The sequence below is a fragment of the Argiope bruennichi genome, chromosome 4 (genome assembly GCF_947563725.1).
Source record: "Argiope bruennichi chromosome 4, qqArgBrue1.1, whole genome shotgun sequence".
NCBI lineage: Eukaryota > Metazoa > Arthropoda > Arachnida > Araneae > Araneidae > Argiope > Argiope bruennichi.
Window position 1 is genome coordinate 28,070,285 of NC_079154.1, and position 13,120 is coordinate 28,083,404.

General features: G+C 31.7%; 1 protein-coding gene across 1 annotated transcript; it reads right to left on the bottom strand.

Annotated features, from left to right (window-relative positions):
* Nucleotides 1-493: 493 nt before the first annotated feature.
* LOC129966111 (glutathione S-transferase Mu 1-like) lies at nucleotides 494-1,695 on the bottom strand. Its single transcript, XM_056080490.1, has one exon. It carries the CDS (start codon nucleotides 1,514-1,516, stop codon nucleotides 854-856), a length of 663 nt encoding a protein of 220 aa, XP_055936465.1. The 5' UTR covers nucleotides 1,517-1,695; the 3' UTR covers nucleotides 494-853.
* Nucleotides 1,696-13,120: the final 11,425 nt, after the last annotated feature.

Genomic DNA, 13,120 nt, shown 5'->3' on the forward strand with positions numbered 1-13,120 from the left:
TTATTCTATGTTAATATTTATAAAATGTCATTCAGTTCAAAAATGTAATATTTTATCTTAAGTCCATTCATTTTTATAAATAACAAGTTCGTCTACTATTCCTTTTACAAATTTAATTTTTATTTTTAATTTATTTTAAATCAAGACAAAAGATTTCTAAGCAGTAACAATACAAAATTGTTTTACAAAATTTTCAGCAAATGCTGCTTGCTATCTTTGTTAAATCTGAACAATATTTATCCATCACAAACAATTCAATTCTAGTTAACAGCTTTTTGCACTAATTTAATAAGTTTTAAATCATAAAATTAGCAGTAACTGTATTATTAACATCATTGACAAACAAAAATAATGATTTGAAACGAAACATGATACTTACTTTCTGCAAAAAAAATATCAAGTAGAAAAAGATTAAAAATATTTTATTATGAAACCAAAAATTCGATATCTTTAAATGTTACAAATCTTTTCTTGTAGTTTTGAATCAACATCATCATACACAATAAAGAAAAATTCAAGATTTGAAATTTTATGCATTAATAAGAAAAATCTTTAATGAAGTACATAAATTCTTAATTAATGCTTAAAAAATTTTATTTTTAAGTAAATTTAATACAAGTATATCAAAAGGAACAAAATAGAATATGTGTCTTTTACCTCTGTTCTAAATATGAATTTTCATAGATTATGAAATATAAAAATTCTTGGTGTCCGAAACATTTAAGCATAGCATAAACAGCAATTTAAAAATTTAAATTCTTCTGTGATTTTACTACAAGAATGTCAAAATGGCAGTCCAAAATATCATGTAAAAATCTTGAAGCACTTTAAGAATTAAAGCTTTTGGAAACTATTAACGCTTAGGTTCCGGTCCTTCACCGCCAAATTGCGCTGCAGGAGAGAAAAGAGGCCAAGGTTTGTATGCTGGCGATTTTAAATATTTCCGCAGTTCTGGCAAGTTTCGAATCCTGTCTTGATGATCTCTCAAATTTGGGAAATCTGTGAGAAGATTTGGAATGAGATACCTGAGGTAATCGATGACATGATAGGCCATGAAGTCAACATAGGTCACGGAATCGCCTGCCAAAAATTTCCTGTTGCCTAGAAAGTTAGCAACCAATTTCAGATGACTCGGTACTTGATTGACAAAATCAGGTTTCAGCTTCTCAAAGTTGTCGTTGTAACTCAACTGAATCAGACTTGCCCGGAGATCACTGATTTGCTGTTCGGCCAAAGAAACTCGGAGGTATTCTTCTTCGGTTTTGCCATCAAGTTCATGTTTCTTTGCCAGGTATCTTAAAATGGTATTACTTTGAGTTAGTCTTATATTTCCATCGAGGTAGTATGGTAGGTTAGGAAAATCCAATTTCAGAGAAGTCTTATCCTTCTCCCATGCTGCACGATCATCGAAAGTATATCTTTTATCAACAAAATCGACACCTTTGTAGTGTAGAAGAAATCGTATAGGCTCGGCTATACCACGGATGTCCCAATATCCCAAGGTAGGCTGCGACATTTTAAATGAAGTGCTACAACACGCTAATGAAAACTGCTGTATCAAAAATGTTTCAGGTTGCTACTCTTTATATATATATAAGTAATGCAATCTAGAAATCAGGTCTCTGATAAAATATCTCTGTCTACCAATGTTTACTCGTATTTGACAGTAAGTATTTCACATTCCTCGATTTATGCGTCTACGATTGAAAGCAGATTAATTCCCTGACAGAAACGTTTCGTCGCTTAAGGAGCGTAACTTCTGCTTAAAGAAGTAGATCAGATTAGCGTGATAAAAATCAAGGCCGCATTAACGCCAGATCGCAAACTGATAGAGATCTTTCTGGAATTATCAGTTAGTGTTTTCTAAAGGATCATTTACATCGCAACGGTTTTCTTTTTGTTTTGTTTTTGGACTATTTTGAGAAACAAGATAGTGTGAGAAAATTTTTAGAATTCATTCTTGGGTTCATCTGCAATTCATTTCGTAAGAATGAATTGCGGATGCTTTTATTTCAGAGTGTTCTTTTTTTATCCTTCAGAATTTTAAAACTGAAACCAATAGGATTCTCTCAAAAGTGTAATCCCTCATATTCCTTAAAAGAAACTGCGTAGACATCTTTTATTTAAAAGCATATAGAACATAAATTAAAGCTAAATTTTAGGAAAGCATTGATTTAAATTGCCTGAAAATGTATATTCAGATACCTCATATGCATTTAACCACTCTATTCCATTCCGTATTCCATCCATGCAAAAATTGAGTGGTGACGAGTATACTCGTGAAACACCAAGTATGTGTAATATAAAATTATGTTGTAATGAAATGACTTTTTTTTTTGTTTCAGTAATCATACTTATTTATTTAACTAAGCTAACATACAATTTTGCACGTAAACGAAAAGAAACATTAAAATTAATTTATTATTTTAATTTACTGTTAGAGAATGATATTGAGCAAAAAATGGTACTAAGCATAATAATCTTTTTTTTCTTTTTTCTTCTTCTTCTTTGATTTCGACTTGGCCTCAAAATATTCTAAATATTTTGAAATGTACGATATGTTTGAGTTTTTACTAAAGCTGTAATTCAAACTGCAAATTGTCTCTACTTATTACTCCTGACGAATGAACTAATCATAAAGCAAAATGTTGCTTCCATGAGTAGTATACTCCTTCAAAAACAGTAAACTGATTAAAGCTGTGATAAGTAAATGTATGAGATTTTATTCAAACGAAATAGAATAAAAAAAATAATTATGCAGTATGAACAATGTCGAAATTTCTCGTATTGTATTGTTACAAAAAATTTTCTTTTACAGCAAAATACCGTCGATCAATCGTAATGATGCAGCACATTTAATTGCTATAGTTCAGCAGCTTTCTTGCTGTCTCATCCTCTAATTTCTCTTATTTGTCGGCGACTCCGACTCCTCTCACACACACACAACTTTTGACGATCCACACGACTTCTTCACTGCAGCTTCAGAGTGCTCGTCTTTTATAGTTCCGGAAGGCGGGGCTAGAATCTTCAGACCAATCAGGGCGTACCTGGGTGTATCTCGGTTATTACTGGATGGATCGTGAAACTTCTCGAACTTTCTGGAATTATCCATTTTGTCGCCAAACTCGCCAAATTTATAGCCAAGTCGCCAAGCTCTCAGGTCATTGACGCACAGGACAGATCTTACAACGGTTTTTCTTACGATGACACTAGTCGTGCCGGGTAGCAAAATTACAGATTTGTAACAGTATTAAAAACTGTCTTAAATGAAAATCTCAGATATAGCTCAATCAAAATAGAGTGAGAATTTATAATACTGTGCTCTTTTATAAATGTTCAATCTTACCACTTTGACCATGATGCATTAAAACTGCGTGAAGTAAAAGAACATTGTTTTATGAGTGATGTGCAGTGTTGTGTCATGTGTTTTAAAAACTATATTGTCAAAAAATTACGAGGCATGTCTCGTCATCAATAGAAGCTGGCCGACCCTCACCATTTCTGTTCTCACTCTGATGGCGAGAACCAATCACTATGTCGGAAGATTCTCATCCTGATCACTAAAGTGTCCCCTCTCAGAAGGAGTCTATAAATTATAGAACATGAAATTAATATTATTAACTTTATGTTGATATTGTTACGAAATTTCCGGGGTTCGTTTGGATAGTGGATGTTACATGGTGTGAAGAACGCTTAATCAGCAGGCGGCAGTAGAAAATAAAATAACGACGTTTATTTACACGAAGACACACAGGACAGCACAAAGACAACTATATACAGCACAGAAGACGATTATCTTCAGCCGAGTCGTGCAGCAACAACAGCATACACAGCAGCATATAACAAGACAGACAGACAGTAGCGCACAGCTTAGTTCAGCACTAGTTTCACTCCGTCGCTGCTCCGCTTATCTTTGGAAGGCCAGTTCTTTAGCGTCGTTTCCGACTACTCTTCGACTCCACTGGTCCACGACTACTCGGCAGCGGCAGGACTGCTTCCTTTTATAGGTCTCAGGAGGCGGGGCTAGAAGCCTCTCAACCAATCAGGAACGTTCGAGGCGTAACTCGGTTCCTACTGGACGGCTCGGGAAAATTCTCGATGTTTCGGGTATAATCTATTTTGGCACCAAAGTCGCCAAATGGTCGCCAAGTTTGTCGCTAAGCTCTGGAACCTCCGACGCGACACCGGGCTCCGTCCAAGACGGATGACTGTAAAAAATACTTTCCGATGGTGGAACCAACTATGCTGGGAAGCAGCATTACAGATTCGTAACAATATTAACATGAAGTTAATATTAACATTATTAACTTCATGTTGAAATTAACATGAATATAAACATTCATTATGTTTGTTTAATTATTATCATATTTAACAGCACAAGACGTATTCATATGGAAAGACGATCCACCCTCGTCGGAATGCTTTTTCACGAAAACACCAAAGACGTATTGCAGACGTCGGCAAGCAATTATCACAGAAGTAAGTATATGTTTGAATCACATCAACTAAAATTGTTCTCCAAAGCGCAGTTTGCAAAAGCACAATCTAAGGTCACAGCCGAAAATTAATTCATTTAGAAGATACAGATCTTTTTCCATTTTATAAAGTCTCGGACACTTTGTTTGTGGTCTGGCTGCGATTTGAAGTGGATTGTTGTGACATCTGTGAATCTTTTGCTAAGTGGAAGTGGTTAAATAATGTTGTGTACGAACATGAGTGTATTGCAATTATAAATCATATAAATAAGTAAAGACATATACATTTTCGCAAAGTTATTGACATAAACCAATGAGAGTGGTTCTCAAATTTCCTCGCATAATTTCTAATAAAGGTGTTTTGACAGAGAACGCATTGCATGCCATTGGCGTACAATAATTATGCAATACTAACTTGGGATTTACTGAATCTATGGTGTAATCCTTGGCGAGATTTCCTTTTGGTGATTACTCTCTGGCCTGCATTTAATAGAATTTGTGCTTTAGACAATTTTTTCTACCGATTGAGACAAAAATGTTACACAAAATCACACACCAAATTTCATATATTCTAACCATCGGATTTTTTGTGTTATCGTATTAACATATTCTGAAAATATAGACCAACAGATGATCATGCCGTTGTGAAATTTGGCTCAAAATTTGATATATGTCTGCACTATAAATGTTAAACCTATGTACCACATTTTATCAATCTAATTCTCTTTGTTTTATAGTTATTATGTTAACCCTTATTCAGATAGAAATTTGATAAGAATCGACAAATTTGATCTAAAGACCGTATATCAAATTTCATCTGTTTAGCTCAAAGCGTCTTTGAGTTATGATTGTCACAAACAGGTAGACGGACATTTTCCAAAAAAAAAAAAAAAAATCGAAGAGGTCTAAGAGAAATCTCGAGATTTTGATGAACTGGAGATTCATCAAGATTTCGAGTTCGATTTTTTTTACGATTACTATTTTTCATTTATATTTTTTGTACGAGAAAGTAATAAATTAATTTTCGAATATTGACTAATGTAAAAATACATTGAAACGTGAAATCAAACTTACCAGTTTATTGAACTAAGAACCTCATAATGAACACTCTTGCTGTCTCTAGAGATTCGCTTTGAAAGTGGAAAAACCGAATTCCAGTAATAATAAACTTTTTTCTTTCTGTGACAAATAAATATGTTTTCCTTTTTTAGTTTTATAAAATTTTAAAACAATTTCTGTTTAGCTGAAAACAATGATTAAAAGTTGTTTACTTTAGTTGAATAATTTCTTCTAAAATGTTGACTGAAAGTTATTTAAAGATAGATAACCAATAGTAATAAAACCTCAGCACAAAACCGAAAGTTGGCATATAAAATATTTGCATGCATGTGTTTACTGTAACCATCCGTTGGAAGAGAAAAACAGGATGTTTAGAGATTTAAACCGAAGTAAAAGAATAATGAAATATCGAAACTAAACTGAGATTAATGCTGTAGAAATAAATGATCAGTGCATCATTAAAACAATAGAAAATAGGAATTTTAAGACTTTGAAAGTACAAAATCTCCTAGTAAATTGGGATTTTATATATATATATAATATAATGTTTGTGCCGAATTTATTGTTAAATTAAATCGAGAATCGAATCCAACTTTTCAGTCCGCTTGAATAAAAATCCATCATTCCATTGTTATTGAAATGAAAGAAAACTTCTATTTAAAAAATAGACAAAACAATTGTAATGTATTTTCATTTTATTACGAAATAGAAGAACTTAGAAATGTTTCATTTGTAACTTTACAGAGCAACAAATGAAATAGTCATAGCAAAGTTCTTGTAAGCTTGTAAATATTTGGAAAAACTTCTAATGAGAAATTTAAACTCGCATCATTTAAAAGGTAATTATTCTACATTTCATGGAATAAAAACTAAGTATTAACTTCAAATATTTAATAAGCAATACTAAATGGTATTTCAAAAATGTCTTTCTGAATCAGAAATATCGCTCTTCAAAACGAGTTGCGTACAAACATAGCTACTTTCTATCACAATCGCCATGATGATTAGGTAGTTGCCATGTCAATGAATTAGGTTTCCGATTCTGTCTTCGAAGAACATTGTCCTCATTGATGGGAGAGGGCCTTAATAGTCTTTTAAGCTTCTCGTTAATCTTAAAGTTCTCTGAATTTTCCTTTAAAGAAAAAAAATATTGTTACGAAATTTCCGGGTTGGATAGTGGAAGTTATATGGTGTGGAGAAAGCTCAATCAGCAGGTGGCAATAGAAAATAAAACAACGACGTTTATTTATACGAAGATACACAGGACAGCACAAAGACGACAACTATATACAGCACACAATTATCTTCAGCCGAGACGTGCACACAACAAGACTCTACTGCAGACAGTAGCGCACAGCTTAGTTCAGCACTAGCTTGAATCCGTCGCTGCTCTGCCAATCTCTGGAAGACTCGTTCTTCACCGTCAATTCCGCCTACTCTCCGGCAGCTGCAGACTGCCTCCTTTTATAGGTCTCAGGAGGCGGGGCTAGAAGCCTCTCAACCAATCAGGAACTTTCGAGGCGTATCTCGGTTCCCAATGGACGGATCGGGAAAATTCTCGATGTTTCGGGTATAATCTATTTTGGCGCCAAAGTCGCCAAGTCTCCAAAGGATCGCCAAGTTTTTCGCCAAGCTCTGGGACCTCCGACGCGACACCGGGCTCCGTCCAAGACGGATGACTGTAAAACAGTCTTTCTGATGATGGAACCAACCATGCTGGGAAGCAGCATCATAGATTCGCAACAATATGGAGCATGAATGTCTAAACATTCATCCTCCAAAGTCGCAATCCTAGCATACTAAGTGGCCAGCTCATTGCCTAGAATTCCAACATCTGCCAATTCTGCCGAACTAAAGGGTGTCCCAAAATGAACGCAAGATTTGAATTTGCCCCCGTGCTGTAAAGTATTGACAATCCTATTTAAAAAATCATTTCACAGATGATAGTTTAGGATTGGTAAAAAGGGAGCATTACAAGGTAAAAACAATGTGCTAACGCAAGATTTGAAATAAATAAAAAACACAATTATTTGTCTTTAAATTGTTATATTTTTATTGAATCATAAAGTATACAGGATATCGTTATGTATGGAATAACACATACGACAAATGGCCTCCTTAGCTTTGCTGGCACATATTCACTCTTTTGTCGAAATTTCCCATGACCATTTTGCATAAATGGGGCTGGATTTCGTTGATTCGTGATTGAATTTCCTCCTCCTTTAATACACGCGTGCTTGTAAGCTACTTGGCATAGACATTTGGCTTCAAACGATCCTATAAAAAGATATCTAATGGTGTTAAAGCACACGATCTAAGAGGTCAATTCTCAAATTTCCGAAATGTAACCTCCAGAATTTTATTATTTTTGAAATATTGCTCAACCATGGAAAACATTGTAATAGTAAGAGAAAATTTTAGAATTAAAATGCAAGTTATAATATTTGACTTCCTTGAAGGGGTTTTGAAACATCGACAATCAAATTGCCAGTTTTAATTATCTAGATTGGAACCACTGACAATTGAATATTCAATGTTATATCAATTCAGCAATAGTGGTAGCGGATGATTTTTTTTATGTAGCAATATGGTTACATGCCAATATGGTTCGAAATTGCTTGGTTTTTTTTTAATTCCGTGCATTGATGTCTAATAATTTATAATCATTAAAAACTTTCGTGAATCATTTTGAAGCCTTTTTAAAAATCTATGTCTGTAAAATAACACCTGAGCCTAGCTTGCGTTGTCAACATTTAAACATAACAAAAGTAATTCAAAAATTCTTTGAGCTAGAATGAAATTTGGTAAAAGTTCTTTGCATCATACTTTTAGATTTCTTTCAAATTTTGGAAGACAATTTTTTACAAGATATCTGTCTGGCTACCTGTTTGAGTATAAATGAATTAAATAACAACAAACCGCGAAGAGCTAAGTAGATAAAATTTGGTAGCATCTAAAATACAAATACTTAACAAATTTGTAATGAACTCTGTCAAAAGGTTGACCGGACTGTATTTTCACACGCGTATAAACGAAATAATTCATAAACATGATAACTTAACAATGAAATTCTGTGTGCGGTTTTGTAACTACAAGTCTAGGTTTGCTTCAAATTTTGGATTCAATCGGTTGGGAAAAAACGAATCTAAAACACACATTTTATTTTCGGATACTATTATCAGCATGCCAAAGATTAATCACCAAATAACTCGCCAAGGATAACACGAAAGATTTTGTAAAAATGCTCACTTCACGCAAGAAGTTAATATTCCGTGGCTATTAAACATCCATGTCATGCAAGGCGTTCTTTTTTATAAGAAAGTATGCGAGAAAGTTTTGGGGAGACCATTATTCTTTAATATGTCAATATTAATGTTGAATAATGATGATTAATAATAATGAATCATAATGATGATAATTAATATTAACTAATAATAATAATAATGATTAGTAATAATTAATAATAGTAATGATGATTAATAGTAATAATAATGATAATTAATAATAATGATGATGATGATGATGATGATTAATAATAATAATAATAATGATAATTAATAATAATAATAATGATGATGATAGTAATTAATAATAATGATAATTAATAATGATGAATAATAATGATTCAGCAGCTCTAAGGTCGATTACATAATTTTAGTAAATATATTGATTAAAACCATAAAGAAATCCTTTTATAGGATATTTATCAACATGATTTTGTGAAAAATTGAAACTGTATATGATAAACATTCATGTATATATTAAAAGAATTTTGAAACAAAGTTGCTCTGTTTCAAATTCCGTTAAATTTAAATATGCCAACATTTTTTTAAATGACTCATCCTAGAACAAACGATAAAGTGACTCCTTAAAAAACGTCACAACAATTATCTGAGTGTTCAGTAAAAATTTATCTATTATGGCAACCTGAAAAGAATTGTAATATTTATTAATATAACTTTTAGAAACATTAAAACTTAAATTGATAAATGTCCCATGTATGTTTTTAAAAGAATATTGGAACAAAACTGCTCTTGTTTAAATTCCATCAAATTTAAATATGCCAACATTTTTTTTAAAATTGACTCATCCTGGGTCAAAAGACAATGTGCTTTCGTAGAATGATGTTTACATCACAGGGTTTAGTAAAAATATTTGAAATATTTTGAGAAAAAAAAATAACGTGCATTTTTCAAAGATTCCCAGAGATGAGCAGGCACTTCAGAAATCTGTCTATTATCTATTAATCAGTTTCGAAACATGAAATCGACTCTCGTTATAATATTTTTCATTCCCGCTTTGTAAAGAAGAAAATACCTCCGAGGCAAATCTGCTACGGTAAAGGAGAGAAATAAATAAATTAAGCTAAGTCCGTCCATCAGTCTTTGCTTTCAACTCTATGAAAAACGATGTGTGGACGGTGTTGCCAGTTTAAAATGGATAGCCATAATAAGAACCGAGGCAGCTGGAACGAACATAAAAAAAATAAATAAATCGTCTGATTCTACGGCTCAAAAAAAAAAGAAAAAAAAGAACGAACAGTAAAGCCCTCTGCTGTTTAAAAGCTTTCATTTATTTATTTATTATTATTTGAAAATGCTTAGTAGCTCGATTGGTAAAACTGCCTGCAGTCAACGTCGTGCAGGGCACATCCTTTGCCTGGCCATACCTAGTTGGGGTTCAAGTTTAGGTCAATAAACTGGTGGGGTGCCTTTTCGTTGAAAAAAATAAATAAATAAAACGTGACTTTTTTTTCAACATTGCTTTAGGCGAGTTGGAATTTTCACTTGTTGGTTGGTCTGGGTGACTTTTAATTTTTTTTCAACAAATGTAATTGCATTATGCCTGTATATGATTTTAAAAAAGTAATTACGAACTTCTATTTGCAATCATTGGAGAAAAAGTGCAATCTTTACCCATTAATGATGAATTAGGATAATCCATCTTCATTTTAGAAATCTTTCAACCGTTTTCTCAGTGTAGAAAGATTGGAATGAGAATTGAAAGTTTTAGTCAGTTTTATAAAAAGATTGCACTCAACATAATTTCTTCTTTTCATCAAGAAGTAAAACGGATGAAAAAAAAATGTTCTTTTAAATAAAAAGAAGCAGAATTACACGTAGCATATGACTTTTAGTTTAACCCTTAAATGCATAACTATGTAGATCTGCATCATATGTTTAAAACTTCATATCTCTTTATGACTTATGCAAAGTGTTTTTTCATTTTAATTTTACCAAATTTATTTTATCGTTTCCGAATGCAACTAAAATTTTTAACAGTTTATTTCTTTATCTGTGACAATTTCCATTGTTGGCGCGCTGTCTGAACGCAATTTCATTTCGTTGGGTGTTATGAATTACGATTGTTTACATAAAAAGTGCCGGCGTCCTGGCATAGGGGTAGCGCGTCTTCCCCGTGATCTGGGCGTCCCGGGTTCGAGTCCCGGTTTGGGCATGGTTGTTCTTTTGTTGTTCTATCTGTGAGATGTGTGAATGTGCCCTCCTGTAAAAAGGGGTTGTGCAAGCGAATGAATGATGCGTGAGTGGCAAAGTCGTACTCTTGGCCCTAGTTGGCGCTGCTATAAAAAATAAGAGACGTTCCCCCTCAGGCTTAAATCGCAGTCTTCGTAACAGCGGGTTTGTCAGTGGCAAGTGCCATAAGAAACAAACAACATAAAAAGTAATAAAAAGATACAACAAAAATTATTTTTGGATAGACACAAAGTAAAACGAATAATATTTATATATTTGCATATACTGATAAATTTATGCACGAAAAATGTAGCGTTTTTTCAATCTAAAAATACATTAATATGCAAAATCGGTTAGCTAATCCTGAAGTTATTTTGTGAAACATTTTCATATTTGTTAGGTCTGTTTAAGTATAGGTATTATGTATGTTTCAAATATTATATTATTGTAAACAGTAAATTTATAGACCTCAAGGAATGATTGTTCAAATGATGTAGAAATACTTCAATATGTGTTTTTCTTTTTTGAAATTTTTTTTAAAAATCTCATATGGGGTCTTTAATTTTGTATTTCCCCCATTAATTACACCCATTCCCCGGTTGATTTCAAGTTTTATATATTAAAAATAAAAAGTCACGCATTTAAGGGTTAAATATTAAATGAAATTTATAATGAATGTGTTAAACGTTTGTATTGTATTAGCATATTAAGTAACAAAATTCTGATCTGTTGCAATGTGTGATGTTGTAACTTTATGTCGGAAATACTTATTATTCATTATGAGTATGTATCTGAAATTTCTAAACATTGTTTAATATTTAACATTACATTATGTTACCATTTTATAATAAGCTGTAAATTCTTGATTATACATTGCTATTAACTCTAAAGTATAGTGAATAAATCAAATGTATTTAATCGCTTATAAAAGAGTATTTTAATATAAAAATTAGCGCAAATAATCGTCTTACTTTTAAAAAAAGTATAAATTGACAAATTTATACGTACAGATATATTGTTTATTATGTCATAATTGCATACAGGATTTTTACAGAAAAGGCAATCTATTCAAAAGCCTTTTTGTGTTAAATTCTGTTATTTTTTTTTTCGTATGTTTTGCTATTGTTTCCAAATGATCTAAAATCTGCAATATGCATTTGTTTATAGAATAATTTGAAGGAAATAAAAAATATAAATCTATATTTCTTTAAGCAAGACACTATTTTCAATTATGTTACTTAATTTTGTATTAATGTCAGCATCTTTATTGCATTACTGAATCTCCACTTTTTATAAAACTCTTAATATGTAGTATTCATTGCTACATATCATTCACAAAATCACTTCAAAAGTGAAACTTTAAGAAAATAAAGGTCCTTTAGAAATTGATAAAATTACTTTTTGGACATTTTTCTCATCAATACAATCAAAGAAACATTTAAAAAAAATGCAAAAAACCTGTTTTAAAATAATTTTTATGCTATATTTAATAGAATAAACACCAGGAGCAAAAAAGTCTTAGATAAGGGTTGTTTTAATTTTTTCCATTAATTTCTCGAAAAATATATTTAAAGGGAAAATGAAATGGATTTAATTTATTAATGAACTATATTTTAGTGTTCCAAAAACTTTTTACAGCTAAATTAGATATACATAAATGAGAGATAACTTTATTGATGAATACAGGGAGTTTCAAAAATGTAATCACTCTTTGATAAGATTTTTTTTAAAAAATACGATTTAATATAATTCCATATTAAATTTAAGAAATTCATTTTATAATTAATTATAGAATAAAGGAATAATTAATTAAGGACAAAAAAGAATCAAATTTCTAATTATAGCTAGTTTTGAACTATAAGTATTATATTCCAGGAATCTCAAAACAAAAAGCACCCCAGTTTGATTCAATTAATACTTGGGGGAGGGGAAGGGAGACTCATTGGTGATGGTAATTAATGTATTCATTAATTTGAGGTACGAATTTTGAATAAATATTTTTAATTCAATGGAAAGTACCAAAAGTTTTAATTTTAGGTACTAAATTGCTAATTACTAAACTGTATCATCGCCATCTTTCTTTTGTTTTAATGCAGTATTTCCGCAGTTTAT

What these genes read in the sequence shown, in the direction of transcription:
- LOC129966111 (XM_056080490.1), bottom strand. Translation starts at nt 1,516, where the DNA reads ATGTCGCAGCCTACCTTGGGATATTGGGACATCCGTGGTATAGCCGAG.